A 17707-nucleotide genomic window follows, 5' to 3' on the forward strand; every position below is an offset into this window, starting at 1 on the left:
CTGGAGTAGAAAAGGTCTAAATATGGTAATGTAAAAATTTAGTTTCACAACTGTTGTCAAGATCCTTTTCAAAATGAGATATAGCAGAATTAAAAACTAATGCTGTCAGCTCCATAAAAGAACTATTTATCCACTGAACATTAGATAGCTCAACCTTCTTGCTCACCCACCCTTGTTCAAAACATTTACTGACTTAAATAGTTACAGAATAAGAGAATTAGTATGTTCAGCACATGTACCTTGTGCTAAGTGAACATGCAGCGAGCATTTTCAGGCTTCAGAAAACACATCTGACAACTGATAAGCTAACCTACAAATACAATTTTTCTGCAAATCAGAAGACAGTTCACTGAAAAATCTTCCCCACAGACTCTTATTAACTGCTTGGAAGAATAAGCCATCGAAGTTGACTAATGTGACAGCTTGGCTACCTGACTCCTGGAAGTTTTTCCGCAGCCAGCAATGAGAACTGGAGAGAACACGCCATCTAGCGCGACGCCCGCCCGCCCTGCCCTCTCCCAGTGCCTCACCCCCACACAGCACCTACAGACTCATCCTGCCATTGAGGAGATAAAAACATACAGGCTATTTTAATATTTCTTAGAATTTTAAGATGCAGCACAGAAGCACTATGCTAAAAACTCCTTGTCCCCCCAGTAATGAGTTCAGCTGCCACTGATTAAAGTTCTTGCTGCACCTGGATGGGCATCAAGAATACACTGTATGTTTTTAATCAATGCAATTTACATCCTACTGTTCACAAAGAGCTCCCAGTTTTTGCAGGTAGACGTATTAACAGCTAAAATGTGACAGTTCAATACTCCGACTACTGTGAAAAATGTTTGTTGTTCTTCTTTTTGGAAAGCCCACAACAAAGTGTGTCCCAAGTACCAGCGTTAGAGTGTTTCACATTTCTACATTACTATTTAGTGTTGATTAATCATTAAGTTGAATAAACACTCACCACCTCACCTATGAAGCATCTTTCTCCTAACTGTAAAGCGTGTCTTTTGTAAATTCTTTAAGTGATAATTTTCCATCACTTCTCATTTCTGAGTTGTCTTGCCTTCACTTTCATTCACTCAGTAACTTTTCTATTAGCAAATTCTCTCCTTATGGGGCGGGTTAGATTTCCTCGTATTTTAAAATCTAAAATAAAATTTCACTAAAGAAAACCTTTCTGGTTCTTTATTACACTTGGTTATTTGTGCTGAAGCAAACACCATTCTTCTAACTAGTACTTTATAAAGCCTAAACCTACACTGAATTCTCCACATTGAAAAGCACGGGCGTTATCCATTTGGCTGACAGAATACCAGAACTGACCGTAAGTCTGATCAGCTTAAGACAAATTATTACTACTAAGATGTGCTTTTCTGTCACTTTAATATAAATTATTAAAATTCTGTCTTTTACGTGTTGTATGTAATTCCTCTAAATCCCAGCTTTTCTGAGATGCTATTCTTTGCTGTCATTAATTAGAGGCTACCACCAAGAAACTCCTGTATGAGGTTTCATTATGAACCCATAATAAAACAGCGTCAAAGAAAAACATTTTTTAAAGTTTACTAGTCTTCGGATGCCATTCCTCGTTACCGCCACTAGATGCCACTCTCCTTCTTGCCTATACCTAAAATGCAGCTTTATTCCCCAAAGGATCACACCAGGCCATCAGTTACTAGTGTCGAATTTTCCAAACTATTTTAAGCGCGATGAGTAACAAAGACTGTTGCAATATTTGTTGAAAATTTCTGCCCAGGCAGAGGTTTGTCTGCCTGAATTTTTACGAGTTCAAGTGAAATATCTGACAACTGGTTTGTACCCCCAAAGCAGAAGCATCTAAAAATGAGAGCTGCCTTGTAATGGGGTATTAGTAGTCAGATACTGAAATGTTTAACTGACTACAGTGCTGTTTCCTGTATGAATGTATTTCAGTTAATGGACAAAACAATGCAAGTAGAAAAATGTTCAAACTTTTAAAGTCTTTCCTACAAAAGGACTTCAGGAACATAGTCACAGCCACTGACAATGTGCCTGAGCTCCTCTCCCAAGTAAATGTCTGTTTGGTTTTGGCACAGAAAGAGAAAAAAAATAATAATTGCAGAATAAAAACTCAAAGCAATTTTGTAAAGACAAGCAGTGATTGCCTTTTAAAAATAAGGAAGGGCTGCTTAGGGAAACCAAACTGACACCCACATGTCTGAACACACCAAATTATTGTTGAATAAACAATTTAGCTTGCTTAAGACACCACCTTTTCTTGATAGAGGACCGATTTAAAATCCTTTCTATGACTATTTCCCTTGCTGTTCAAAGGGATCATGCTTTAGGTTTTTTGCTATCTTGTTTCATCTTCGTATACCATGAAAGAATAGCAGATATTTGAATCCTGTAAGTAGCACTGTGCAAATACAGCTTGCCAGGGTACAGTTGCCCAAGTTCTTATTTAGTTACAGACTAATTGTAGAATTCCAGCCTGTGGTAGGAATGTCTGAGCAGGTCTTGGAGATCAGAGAGGGAACCAAGGCACAAAGAGCTAGACCAGTAAACCTGAATTTCATTATAAGCCCCAAACATTTCTTATATGGTGGCAAGAGTCAACAGATATAGATTTATTCTAACTTGCCTGAAGTTTGTCAGATTCATTTTTAGGTTCACAGATCAGTTTCATGACTTAAGCAAACCTGCACAGGAGGAGACATAAAATGCATCCATATTGCCAAGTCAGCTCTAACATATTTGTAACTTTCCAGGCCTCCATTCACCCTCCACTCAGGGCCACCGATTCACTCCGCTAAAACCACCTTTCTCCAGGTGGGAGAAATCATTAATTATACACATTCTCAAGCTACCTGGTAACTCCTAACACCTGGGCCCTTCAAAGAGAGAGCATTCTTAAAATAAAGCAACAAAACACCAAAACACTAAATCAATCATCCAGTCTCCAAAATGCACAAGGAGCACACTATTATTAAGTCTGTAATTACACGTTCTTCTACTTTGAAAAACAACTTGAAAACAGCATTATCAGATTTCATATTTATTCTCAATTCACAGGTTTTCATTCCCACACCAACTACTACCAGGACTGGAAAAGCAAAGCCAACTTGATTCTTTTCACCTAGCGCAGAAGGGTTCTACAAAGCCCAGTCTGACTTGAATTCAGACACCCGAAAGACAAGTGGAAATATTTTCACTATTACAGCATTCTACGTCAATTGGCCTTAAATTATCATTTCTCCCACAAGAGCAACTCATAGCACTTACTCTCCAAATCAGATATGATGAGATTGTCATGAAGCTTCACAGCACGATGCTGCTCCACTTCATCCTCCAACTCAAAGATAGTTTCTTTCATGTCACTTCGCTCGGTCTCTTTCTCATCTAGTTCTGTCCGAAGTTTTTCTAGAGTTACGTTGAGATCCTCAATTTGTTTCTTGGCTTCTTCTTGGAACACTCTGTATTCGTCTTCAACCTGAAAAAGAACGCATCTTATCATAACTAAATTGGTTGCATTTTAAAACACATTTTTAGTGTTGTAACTACCATACATACAATATATTTCTGCATAAAAGTATGGGACAAGAAGTCGAGTATAAGCCCTTAAAAATGTACTGTTCTAGTGCAACTATTTTCTTGACCTAGCCTTAAAGTCTTTTCTTCCCAAGCTGAATATATGAGAATTCCCCAGCTACTCTAACAGCGGTACCCTGTATTCAAGTGAAGCAACAACACCATAGTACCAAGGCTGTGGTTTCACGAGCAGCTGATCCAACTTAACATCTAGCTGCTGTGGCAAAGGGAGGGAGTGGTGGGGGAAACTCTTTACCTTTTATTTCTCTTGCCAAAAAAAAGCCTGCTCTCTTCTCTGCAATTTTAGTGCTTGCTGGACCTGTGAGATGGTTCATTTTCTTAACCAAGTAGCAGGATTCACATTTGTGTGTGAGATGTGTTAGTGAGTTGAAGCAGTTCCCAGAGGAGTCTTGCAAACTACTGAACTGAATTTAAAAAAGCAGAGAAGAGGGAGCAGACTTCTTTCTCCCTTTCAGGAGCAGTGAGACTATTCTATCCTGCCTCATGAAACCGCCATGTAAGTACCCTTTCAGGAGCAGTGAGACTATTTTATCCTGCCTCATGAAACCGCCATGTAAGTAACAAGCTGGGATCAGAGGCACAGGAACATTAACCCCCATGCCCAACAGCAAAAACGGGGTGTCAGAAAAACAAGAGAAATTAGGTCATGGCTTAGGGTGGGTCAGAACAGTCAGGCACCAATTTTAATCCACAAAATGTCCTGCTTTAAATCATCTGTTTCAGTACTTTTTATTTTAATTGCACTACCCAACTTTAATTATTAAAATTATGGTTTGTTTTGGTTTTTTTTTTTACTCCCAAATTGAGGCTGATTCTAACTGGCTGGTGATCATGACTAACATGTTGATTTGTAACTAATATATAGTTCAAACATTAAATTTGGCATAGATTTTCTCATCAGGAAGATATATCTTTAAATGCATACTCAAAGTTATTTACTAAATTCTATCAGATTCTTATTTTTATATTCAATTATGGTAAATGCTTCTACTAGAGATATTTACCAGATAAATTGAGTTAAAATAGCTTTTTTTTTAATGAACTACAAATATATATTTTGATCCAAAACCTAATTAACACACAAGCTGCTTCTGGATGAGTCTTTAGCAAAAAAAAAACTATGTGTATCTGCCATACTTAATAATAATTGCTTTAAAGCTTATAAAAATGTTTTGGTGGTGGTTTTTTTTTTCCACTTAAAATTAGAAATCAAATTAAATTTGGTAAAATTTACCTCAACCTCAAAATTAGTCATTTCTTGACTGGAGAAAGACGACGCTTCTCTGCATTCCTTACAATTAGTTTTTCTAAGTTAGCTGAACCAGCCTGCATAAGCTGAAACTTGAAAATATTTTCTCAACACATGTGAAAGGTCCTACAAGTCATCAACAGCTGGGTTGTCACCTCAAACTTTGACCCCCAGTACTTTCTCAGTGACATCCCTCTCCCACCAGCTTGGCATTAACTCCTCAAAACTCTTGCAGAAGGCATGCAACTTAAGCACAAAATTCATATGGTATCTTTAATACCGTTTAAGTTTGGCCCTTGGAATGAATTGTGGAGTTTAGATACCAGTACTTTAAAAAGTAACCTGACAGTTAACCCTGTGGCTGAATGTATCCATACAATTCTTTAAAAGGCCTATGTCATTTCCATAAAAAATGTTAAGATAAAGTAATCAGTACTAAGACTATTGCAATCTGATTAACCTCATGATTAATCCTTTACTTCTAGAAGAACTACAGTTACAACAGTAAGTCATGGTTTATATGAGATGATAAAATGCAAGTTTGTTTCAAACACTACCTTAGCAATGGCATCTTGCAACCGATTGGCATCATTGCGAGTGTGTGCCAGCTCTTCTTGCAAACTACTGGCCAATGTCTCTGCTTTTTCTTTATCCCGCCTGACACTCTCCAGCAAGTCTTGTATATCTGATTTATCTCCAGAGTTGTGTATAGAATACAACTCAGCCACTTTTTGCTTCTCGTGCTCTAACTGAGCTTTCAGCCTATTCATCTCAATCTGGTCACTGGCTACTGTGGCTTTGTACTCCTCTAAGGTAGACGCTATCGCTGTTTTGCTTTTCTGCTCTGACTCAATAATTCGTTCCATGTGGTGATTTCGTTCCTTTAATGCCCCTATCATTTCCTGGGCCTCCTTGTTGTCTTGTTCTGCCATCTTCAGAGTGTTGCTCAAGTGCTGCTGAACACCTAACAGCTGCTCTCGCTCAAACCGAGCGTTCTCTGCAAGGTCCATATACCGTTGCTCTAACTCCATGTAGCGACCGCTCTTCATATCTTCATCAATGACATAGGAAATATGGTGTTCATCTAAAAGGGACCGAAAATACTCAATCTGACGGCTGAAGTGTTCTAACTTGTCACTTTGCTGGCACAAAGATTCCATAAGGATTACTTTTTCCTCTCCAAGTCTTTCATTCTCACTGTTTAACTCTTGTGTTATTTGTTGCAAATCTGCAAGCTCTTGAAGCGTGGCTTGGAGCTCTTCAGCTGTACTGTGCTGATTCTCTTCCATCTGATGTATCCGTTCTGTCAGACAAGCTACAGACACTTCACTTGCATTGCCACTGCTTCCCTTCCTAGATCTTTCTATACTTGGTACCCCTTCCGACTCCGAAGATGATGGAGCATCTAAGGCATCATCGCTTGATGTCAGTGGCTGATAAACCTCGCTGCACTCACTGTCTAAATTATCCATGGAATTACTATGTTGATTGTCCATCAAAGTGTTTTCATCCTGACTTAACAAGTCTTCCATTGACCCAGGAGCAGAACCTTCCACTGAAGATGTCAGAGTACCACCACCATCACTGTGGTTGCCGGCTGTAATCTCTGGACTCAAAGACTGATAGCCAAAGAGTTTTTCAGAGTTGTCCAGCCTTTGTTCCAAAGAAAAGCCTAACGCGTTTAGTCTGTCTTTTAACATTCGGTTTTCATTCTTCAGCTGGTTGAGCTCCTCTCGGATGGCTGTGTTTTGTTCCTGTAACTGTAGCAGTGTAGACTCTACATCAGTTGGCTGATGGACAACAATGGCTTCTTTTTCTTCAGATTTTTCATCACCTTCAAGTTGATCTTCATTAAGTCCCAGCTGAGCACGCATATCCCTTAGTTCATTCCGCAGATGCAAGATTTCCACATCTTTAGTTTTTGCTAGCGTTAAAAGATCGTTCACCTTTGCTTCCAGCGCAGCTTTGTCACTGATTTGATTGTCTGATTTGGACTTGCTCATTCGAATATCCGATTCCGGGTTGGTGCGGCTACGGGAGCGCTTTGCCAGTACCGTGTCACTGGTGCCCTGTCCACTCAAAGGCAGTTTTTTGCTCTGGCTTAAACGAGAACGATCGCGTATCCTTTCTCTAGAAGAGCTTGACTCTTTATTTCCAGATGAAGTGCTACGCTTAGTTGTGGAACTTGTACCTATATGTTTTTTGAAAGTTAGGAACATTAATGTAAAATACAGTATCTGTAATAGAAGACTGTATCAGCAATACAGTGGTTGACTTTCTGAATCACACTGGTAAATACATTTTATAAGATGCATTTAGAGTAAACATTTATACAAACTTAATCACGAATCAGTGCAGTTATATTTTCATTGATACCTGCTTTACCAACTGCTCTGCTTTACCAGTATTTTGAAAATGAATTAGATCTTAAAGTTTAACATTTGCAAGTTTCTTTTTTTCTGTCTTAACAGCTTCTGATAAATTGTACAAAATACCTGCAGCAGTGCTATTCCTACTAGTTCCAATTTGTCTCTCTTTTCAGTAGATTTCAATGCAAACTTTTAAGTGATGAGTTGCGTATTATTCCCCAAAATGCAAATTGAAGGTAGATTATTGCTACTTTACTTCCAGATGCTTTACAGCTTTGTAAGCATTACTGAGTCCAAAACAGTAGGGGAAAGCAAGACATATTTCCATCCATATTGATAACACACTAAATAATTTCACTTTTCTGAACAGTTTCTGAAAGCTCTCTTTATTTCTATAAAGCAGTACAGAATGTCCAAATTGTTGACTGCAACAAATTATCACATCCTAAAGACTTAGTGCTTGTGGCATTGATTTTTTTTAGATAAACTATTTTAGACATATCTATGATCCTTTAATTATTTATATGGATCTAGTTTTATACAGTAGTTGCATAATTAGTACTGAAAAAATTAAAAGGAACACCCTCCCAAAAGGCAATCGCGTTATTAAAAAACAGGAAAAGAGTGAAGGAGGTTTTTGATTTAACCACAGCCTTACTGACCAAACTTCATTAGGCAGCCTGGATCCTCAACACATTATAGGAAAATAAAAAGCCACCCAGCTACCATATGTAAGGATCAATACATCCACTTACCTGCAATGGTTTTGGGTTTATTTTCCAGACTGTTCATGGTCGTCCCTGAAGCTGAAGATGCGGCTGATACACAAGTGCTCTTCTTTGCCTTGACACCATTGGTCATTGTCACTCCACCACCACCGGCCATCCCCGCTAAGAGGTCATCATTACTCTTAGTCTGAAAGAAGGGGAAGCAGCAGCTTTAAGACAGCTGGCTGAGAAGCCTGCATAGCCAACATTTCTTCTGTTAAAGATTCCATCAGTTTAAAAAGTACATATTTGATTAGTCACGTGTCTATACAAGAATGTTGAAGATGATAAATGCGCTGCACTGTGCAGAGCTGGTAAGTTGAAACTGAACTTCAACTCCTTACGTGTGACTGACCATAGAAACTGAGTCTTCTCCCTCCCAGACAAAATTACTAAAGTTTCAATACCAAGGAGAAGAAAAGAAAAAATAATCAAGGAAAGCACAGTAACACAACACAGTCACACGTTTCAATTTTGACTGAAAGTTTGCTTGAGCATAAAAATGAACACAATTCTTAGCTAATTAAACCAGCAAATACTAGGAAGTTAGTCAACAGAATATGATGAAGCATTTTCTGGTGGTCAAGCTCACAACAAAAAGATCAAACCAGACAACACCACAAATCGATCTAACATATAAAATACCCTTTCTAGCTCAAAATACTAAGCCACAAATCACTGGAGACATAATGTCCTTCAATAGAATATGATGAAGCATTTTCTGGTGGTCAAGCTCACAACAAAAAGATCAAACCAGACAACACCACAAATCGATCTAACATATAAAATACCCTTTCTAGCTCAAAATACTAAGCCACAAATCACTGGAGGCCAGGACAGTATTTGGATGAAGGGGAAAAAAGCCACCCTCACAATATATCCTTCCCTTATTTTCATGCTCTTTATTAGGCACTCTCAGAGATGGGATATTTGTTTGATGGACTTCTGTCTGACCTTGTATGATCATTCCTGAAGCTACTGTTAGCCACAAACGTGGCACAAATGTTAGCCTGGAATGTGACAAGGCAGTAAGTTCAGGAGTCTCAAGATCCAGATTACTGAACAGAGAATACATCTTTCAGAATAAAGCCAACTCTAGAAATACTAAGTTCCTAAGTATTAACTGGCAGACTTCACAACTATTTAAAATGCAATTTTTCAAATGGAGAAACAATCAAAATATGCTAAACGTTCTTCCTATAAGGGCAAGAAAAATTAAAAGAAAACAGCTGTGTCAGCAGCATTCCTTGAGTAACTGTACTATTCAGCTGAATAATACATTTGAAGTCTCAACCACCACCCCAGCTAGGGTGGCACTTAGGACTTAACCAGTTGCTTTACACCATGACTTTCAAATTCTGCAGGTTTGTAACTTCTAGCTTCCACACATACTCATATTAAAACCTATATGCTAAACATTACGATTCTATACATTATGAATGAAGGTACATTTGCTTAATTTTAGAAAAAAAAAAAAAGAAAAAAGAAAGGGGCATCTCACTCCCTTCTATATAGCTTATTTTTGCAAGTGCAAATTTCCAAATGGTTAGAACACTGATCACAGTATTGCAGAAAGGGCATAGATGAGATTTGTGCTATTTACAAGAAGTAGCTGCAAAACAAAAGGGAGTTTGGGAAGAGAACATATTTGTTCTGCATGCTGTTGTTAGAAAGACAGATAATTTACAGCTAGAACAGGTATTTGTAAGGGTAAAATCCTCAAGGACAAAAATTATTTTATTGAATTGTGTAGGAAATGGTATGGCCTTCTATAAAGGTTTATAAAAGGCTTGAAGAAAACATTACTCTGAGGCTCTAATTTGATGTGCATCTAAACTGGCTTGTCTGCTAAGAAAAAGCCACCATTCTCTGTCACTCTTCACCATGCACTTACACACTGCACCAGGTAAACTGAAGCCTTTTCAAAGGGTTCCTTCCTCCCAGGAGCCAGATCAGCTCCTTGATCTGCTATGTCACACAGGAGGGCTACAAAATCAACAAAGCCCACACTTACTGTGTGAGCTGGGGGTGCGGGGGCAAGAGCTGAGCACAAGCTACTACTGTATGACAATCCTCTGTTATCCTGTAATCTGATCAGATTTCATATCTGATCTAAACTGATTTTGTACTGTGAGTAGAGGGGGAGGGAAGCAATGCTGTGATGCAACTATCACCTAAACCAAGGTATTACCAAAAGGCATAGAACTGTGATTTTCTATTTTGCTACTGCCAATCAGTCGGCAAACTTGATAGCTCAGAAGAACTATCTGAGCTGTCAGCATTTTTACCCTGTTGAAAGAGTGGGGAAATTAGATTAAGCTTCTAGACATTTATAGTACAAGTACATGTTATCAAGCCAAATAGGTCAAGATGTGACTCAGCTTGAAGAAAAAAAAAAAGCTAAGTAAAATACACACTCTCTGACATTAGTCATCTCCAGTCCTTGCTAAACAAAGGAATTTTAGACAGCCATTCTTCTTCTGACTTACCCATAAACTATTTCTAGTCTAGGTTGGAAGGCACTGCCTCCTCTGCAGCCAATAAGTAAACAGTTTCTCAAAACTGTAACACTATACTCTTGGCAAAGAAAACTATTTAGCAAAGTTTTGGAAAAATTACAAACCAGCAGCTCTCTTTTCTTAACACTCCATAATGGCAACCATTCTTGACTTTAAAAAAATCAAAGTATTTTTGTAGCATGTATTTTTAATGGAAGCTAAATCAATGTCGCATGTTTATTAAGCAGCTTTTTTCCTCAAGGAGTAACAGTTTCTCCCATTTGCTGAAAACAGTGCAATCCTGCTTAGCATTAAACTTCCTATATTAAAATATGTAACATTAGAAAATACCATAATTAGAAATGCTCATCCAGACTTATTTTGATTTGCTATATAAAAAAACCCCCACTCTATAATTATGAAATTCATATTCCATTTCATAATTAGAAATGCTCATCCAGACCTATTTTGATTTGCTATATAAAAAAACCTCACTCTATAATTATGAAATTCATATTCCATTTTCCCCCATATCTTTCTTTCAGTGCAATGAAACTTGAATGATCACCTCTACAATTCATTTCATCTTAGCTTCTCAACATGTATATCCTATTTACTGCACCTCATTCAAATGCATTTATATATATATATTTATTTCTACCTGGGATTTTCTTTGATGCTTGCTGTTGCTGCATTTGAGTGCTTGAAACATCAAACTTCACAACAATCTGTAATTAAGTTACTGCGTTTTGCAAACAAAATACTGCAGCCTAGACACATGAATACTGAAAACACATTCTAATTTTTAATATTCAAATGTTGATGTCCAAGTCCTGGCTTTCCAGGGACACTGGATTTTGCAATTCATTTGTATGAAATACAACTGCCATCTAATTAAAGTTATGAGTGTTAGCATGATCACAAGCTCATTAGCTGAAGAAGTCAAAAAATAATCATCTTAAAAAGAAGAATACACTATTATATACGGAGTATTCTTTGATGGATTAAAAAGGAGAAGTGGCTGGCAGTTAACCTTCTGCTGTAGTAACCTGTGTGGAGTGGTGGGGATGCCAAACTTTGCCCAAAATCCTGGGCAAAGTGGGAGCCAAAAACCTACAAAAAAGTAACCGACAAAGAGGCATTCTGAAGCAGAGGGACAGCCCGGCCTCGGAACAGCGTTCAGCTGTACAGAAGGGTGGGTCTCACAGTTTCTTCCTGTGCTCATTGTCCACACACTTAGAAAACCCCACAGAAAAGGACAAATCTATGGAACAATGCATAGTGAAAGAATCCCACCCAGAGCTGAACACTGGACTACGGTTATATGATGAAGGGGATGGGAAAAAAAAAAAACAGACTACAATTGCAAAGTAGCTAGGGTTATATGATGAAGGGAATAGGAAAAAAAAAAACAGACTACAATTGCAAAGTAATTTTCAAATTTGCAACATCATTACTAACTGAATTGAGACAGGTATAGTACTGCGTGTACTTCTACTCCTTAATAGTGGCCTCTCATTCAATATCCAACTCAAAGTTTTCTGCACTTCTATGCACATTTACTTTGAGGACTGAATAAACTAGTAAGATGTTGTAATTAAAGTTATTTAATGCCGCCTTATTTTTTTCTTGGTCAAGGAATCCTAAATGAAATTCATTACATATACACCTATTCATCAAGTCTAAGAGAAGATCCTACAACCACTACGAGAAAAACAACGTGCCAAATGTTTCATCACCAAGATCAAATACAAAACTATACAAAAAGTTATATTAAAAACAATACAACTTGCTATTGATACTTCTTTGAAGCCAGTAATTATAAACATGATTTGCCAGTATCACTAAATAAAAAAATACAAACAACTAACTTTGTTGTATAAGTATGGAACCCTAAAAGAAGATAAGAGTTGTCGTTATTATTAAGTCACACAGTTGGCACACCAGCAGCTTAAGTAAAAGCCATTGAACTGTACGAGTAAGCCTGGCTGTAACATAAAGCTGAGATAAGTCTTGGTAATTAAAAGAAAAATTTTCACTGTGCCTCAAATGTACAATTGTTATAAATTCTAAACCCTATACCCAAACACAGCCAGCAGTGTTACTAATAGAAGCAAAACTGTGAAAGCACACTGGGTCAAATTTCCTCAGTGTTAGATCCTCCTCCTCCTTTCTCTCACTGAGAGGTATGACGTAAGGAACTCAATAAGCAAACTACAAAGGACTTTTGTTTCCATATTCTTTGAGAGGTTTCTAGAAATACAAAATAAGTAGTGTCAACAAGCATCAAAAGATTATTTAAAGTTAAGAAAACGGCAAGATACATTGGGTGGCAAAGGCAAGGTGGGGGGCACCAGGAGAAAACCTGGCATGCAAGTTCGTCAGCAAAATTATTAACCATTCTTCCATAAAAGAAAAACAAGAAGTGAAGAGAGAAAGGGAACACACCTTCTGACTTCAGTAATCCTGCATAGCTATTAGAGATACCTCAACCCTTCCCACTTCTTTAATTCCAGGTCTTTCTTTATTTGGCAGTTATTTAAATGGCCTATCTGGTTTCCTGTAGGTGACAGTGGTTCATGCCCCAGTTGCAGCCACCAGCCATTTTCCTTGTCCTGTTCATTTGCTCCAGGGCAGCAGCAGCACCCCAGCTCTGCATACTGGGCTGCTGAGGGGCAAAAGGAGGTGGGTCCAGCCATATGTCCATGCCAGGAGAGGGAAATGAAGTCTGCCTCCCTCTAATCTGTCCAACCCAGATGCATTCACTCCCAGGTGAAAACTCCACACCAGCACATCTCAGTGTGTCTTATTTTTCTTGGTTGTTGAAAACCATCTACCTTTGAACTCATTCTAGGAGCAAGAATCAACTTGTGAAAATTCAGCTCGAGCAGTACTTCACCCAAAGCAAAGGCCAAAACAGCCAGAAGAATGTAGCTGCACTGACCTGTCACGGATCACTGGTATCAAAAAGTTTCTCATGTTAGATACCTCATTAGTTCTTTTTTCAGAATTCGTAAATAGCTCTTATCAAATCCCATTAGTCACTGACACGCCACTCAAGCAGAACACATGACACTACTAATAACATTCATCAGAACAGAACTTCCACTTTGCTCCTTTTGCAGAAGAGCCAAGTTCTGCAAAGTATATTATTTTCTATCACATCACACATCACAATATGAAAAATACAGCACGAATGTCACACAAGCTCCTGTTACCCTGGGCAGTGCTTTGTAACTACCCAAACTCCCTTCAGTTACCCGCATAACAAACCTGTAGTCTAAGCTGCTTGAAAGACAAGCCTTAAAATTCTATTCTCTTTAAAGCTTTATTGCAAAAAAGATAAATAATCAGAACATTCTATTGGTTCTTACCTTCAAAAGAGATGCTGATGTCCCAGTTTTGGAGAGTTTTGTTACTGCAGACACTGAGGAGCCGTTTTCTGGTTTGGCTTTTTCAGTTGTTTGAGTTTTATTTACTCCAGGCACTTTGGGCACTGAGCCAACACTCCTGCTTGCTTTCTTCATTCTGGGCTGTCTGTTTATGATGCATTTACAAACAAATCTACAAGCAGAAGGAAAGAAATTTTAAAATAAAATACAAATGAAAAGCCACGTCTTCTTCTATAATGCTCTACTTAAGACCAGAAATCCAGAAGAGCATTAAAGACCACAAATTAGAGCCAAACAGAATGCATGTGACTGACCAATGGTTTTTGCTTTTTTAAAAAAAGAATTTTTACCAAGAACTAAGTGCTTCCTACAGCTCCACTCCAAATTATTTTTTTTCAGTTCTCTTTCCACAAATGGCACTGAACCGAGGATATGCTATAAGTGACCCATGTTGCCGAGTTCACTCGTTAGCCAGCAAAAGAAAGGCTTATTAGGGCAGCAATGTTCTTTATTTCTGACTGTGGGAAGGAAAATACCGTGGGAGTGTTCAGGCAACAGCCTGACTACCAACAACACTGGATCTGAGAAAAGATTACCACCAGCTTGGTAATTAAAGCACTGAGAGAATAACTGCAGTTGCACCAGAAAAAGTATTTTTATTAAAAAATAAATATTAAAATGCCAGGACAAAAAAATTAAAAGTAGTTGAAAACCTCAGATTCTCTGAAACCATTTATTATTAAAAATCATATTAATAAACACATGGGATTTTACCAAATGTAATACCAGTCATACAATAATGAGGATTATCTCTGAGAAGAAATGAGCAGTAACCCACCACGTTCCATGGTCCCCAGGCAGGACACTTCAGCATCTTTACCCTGCCTTTCTCAGAGACAATTCTCAATACTGTCATTCCAACCACGAGCAAATAAACTAAACCCTGGAAACAAAGCTGACTACTCAAACCAGGAGCAGCTGCAGCAGTCCCAAACTCTGCAGTTATCACAAGAACTGCTAATTCTGGAAGACAACCTAAGAAAGGGTAGATTAGCCAACAGCCCTAACTTGAAGCATGGACTACCAGAAGGACTAGTCACATCAGGACCTTCTTCCCCCTTGCAAGAGTAGGATACTTGGCAGCTGTTTTCTTCATCTCCTTTGAGTCAGAAGACATAGGAAGGAAGATCAAGAGGAAGAAACTTCCACTCCCCTTACAGTCTTACAGATTCTGGATGGAAGTGAGTGATCGGGTTTATCTGAGCCCAATATCCTGTGGCTGATTGGAAACACGAAACACATGTAGTTGTTTTCACCTCTTAAAGAGTGAAGCATTTCAAAGACACAAAAAGCAGATTGATGATTGAGTGCATGAGATGTGCTACAAAAAAATAAAGTGATCAGGAGTCCTAATTCATTTCAGCTAACGAAATTAACACCATACACTAATACACACTCCTTCCCCCCCATCAGCACCACCTCAGCTGCATACAAGCATATTCCAAGTCTGACTTTGATAAAAGTCAGGAAAACTCCAGTTTTGTCTCCTCAGACCTTTAAGTGCTGCTAACAGAAGCAACAGGAAGTTCCATTGTCAGACACTGACAATATTTGTTTATAGCTTCCAGATTCCCTTTAGCTCTGAAAGCTGGCATGAACAGACACAGAAAACTTTGTTTGCTGTTGCAGTTTCATCATCAGAATGTCAAAAATGCACCCATCCTGCCATATGGCTACTAGTAATCAGAACGCCTTCACAGAAGATTAAATAACAGAGACATAATTTGAAATGAGACACTCCTAAGAAAACCAAAACCCAAACCAGAAAAGCCCCATGAAGGTAATATGTTTGCTATACACACATAATTTTAAGTGCTACAACTGCCTACTAGACTCCAGAAGCAGATGCTAATAGGACCAAGTTGCCACAGTTACATTTCTTGCCTTTTTTATGTTTATGAGTTGAACACTTACTTGTGCTTTTGATCTTACTCAGTTGAAAACTAAAACTGAAAAGACCAAAGAGGATAGAGTTGTTTAGTGAAACTGGCATAATTACTATTGAATGATATTTTTGATGTTCTACAGCCTACATAAAAGAAGTTGTCCATAGCATGGTTGAGAAAGAATCAAACACATTTCAGTGCACAGCTTGTTGTGAAGCTGATTGCATTAAAAAAGTTACCTCAAAGAAAAAAAATCCTCTACTCTTGCAACAAAGCCAGTAAATCAGAACCATGGCTTTCCGGCAGCTTATCAAGCTAGTAAACCCGTGCTATAACGAAAGTTTAGGTACTGGCAATGATATGACTAGCATAAATTTGGGCAGAGTTTGACAACCTGGCCTGGCCATCTAGATAAAGCCGTAGCTCCAGCTGGGTGCAGACATCCAGCAGCAGCCACTCACAATACACATTTACCAAGTCTTACACCGTGCCAGATACACGCTGCACACATGGGCTTTGCATGCACTGTAAAAGATCAATACATTTGGGATAGGCTTAGTATAGTAATACAGTAACATAACCCACGGGATGTATAATCTCAAGAGGAAATGCAGGCTAACATTAGCTTTTACAGTACAAACCATTTATACTCTTACAAATACATCACACAGGTCAACAGTGCCAAAAGACTGTGTGAAGTCAAACGTTTCTCATCCATAATGGATTTGTAAAAAATGCCTGTTTTAGAAATGTTCCTGAAAACATGCAACAGCATTTGCTTCAAAAACAGCAACTGCATAGCAAAGCAATGTAAATAAGTAAAACTAAACAAAGTAACTAAGTATAACCCTCTTGTTTCACCATAGCATTAATTTAAAATATCCATAAATTTGACATTGAAAAACACTATTAGTGATTTACTGAAGCTCAAAGGTAGAACCACCTTTCCAGGAACTTCAAAGATACTTAGAGGACAGGGAGGGTTAGGTACTGCTGTTCCCGTTTTTCTTCCAGAGAAACTGAGTTCTAGCAGTTACTTTCTTATTGAAAGAAGATTGTGCAATTATAGTTGCAAAACCAAGAAAAAGATACAAATTATTCCAACTTAACTTAAAATAAGGACAAGACATTAATTAGCATTACAGGTTCTAAAAGCAGCTGCTCACTCAGGCTCCTACAGTGAATTTATGACCTCTCAGTGCCAATTTCTCCCCTCCCGCCTTCTCCAGGAAGGAAGAAGAGGATGGAGTTTCAGCACTGAAAACAGAAGACATCAATATTGATGAATTTTAAGTGGAAAAAGCCCTATTTCATTCAGTTTCTCAAATAGCAGATATCACAGAAAAAGACTACCTTTATGCTTCTAAAGAACATCACATTCCTTAGGAAGACACAGTATTTGTCTCTGCCCAACACTAAGTTTTAAAATAAGAAATAAAATGCTCACTAGTCAAACAAAGCTTTCTGAACATTTACACAAAACACTAATAATTCAAATGAGAGCTAAAATATTATTTCACTATTGTTTTAAAAAGTAAATACTGCATATAAAACTACAGTTCATATTTTGCCCTAGGGAGAAAGATGGAATTACTGAAGACTTCCTTTCCCTTTATACACACCTCCTCCTGCCTCAAAGAGTGAAGTAGGAGCTTAACACTAAAAAGTTGCGGTGTTATTAGGAGTTGTAACTCCACGAGATAGTCAAGAGAGACTTTTGGAGGTGACTCATAATACTAAACAAAATACTCATCTATCAACAGACACAAGATCTTACTGGAAAACATTTGATTAATGCTAGCACTACAATATCAATTATAAAATTAATCAAGATGGAAAAAAGCCAAAACAAGCCCAAAATATCAGATAGAAAGACAGCATTCCTAAACTGA

General features: G+C 38.0%; 1 protein-coding gene across 1 annotated transcript in view; it reads right to left on the reverse strand.

Annotated features, from left to right (window-relative positions):
• Window positions 1–16853, reverse strand: part of SPECC1L (sperm antigen with calponin homology and coiled-coil domains 1-like) — a 58428-nt gene extending 41575 nt beyond the window's left edge. The window contains exons 1-5 of the mRNA XM_014963404.1: window positions 16759–16853; window positions 13852–14041; window positions 7968–8127; window positions 5401–7034; window positions 3268–3475 (exon numbers count right to left, since the gene is read on the reverse strand). Of these exons, the coding sequence (XP_014818890.1) occupies window positions 3268–3475; window positions 5401–7034; window positions 7968–8127; window positions 13852–14004 (2155 nt within the window). The 5' untranslated portion in view covers window positions 14005–14041; window positions 16759–16853. The remainder of the gene's footprint in view (window positions 1–3267; window positions 3476–5400; window positions 7035–7967; window positions 8128–13851; window positions 14042–16758) is intronic.
• Between the last annotated feature and the right edge of the window lie 854 nt (window positions 16854–17707).

This window comes from Calidris pugnax, unplaced genomic scaffold (genome assembly GCF_001431845.1).
Source record: "Calidris pugnax isolate Ruff unplaced genomic scaffold, ASM143184v1 scaffold32, whole genome shotgun sequence".
In the NCBI taxonomy this organism is placed as follows: Eukaryota; Metazoa; Chordata; class Aves; order Charadriiformes; family Scolopacidae; genus Calidris; species Calidris pugnax.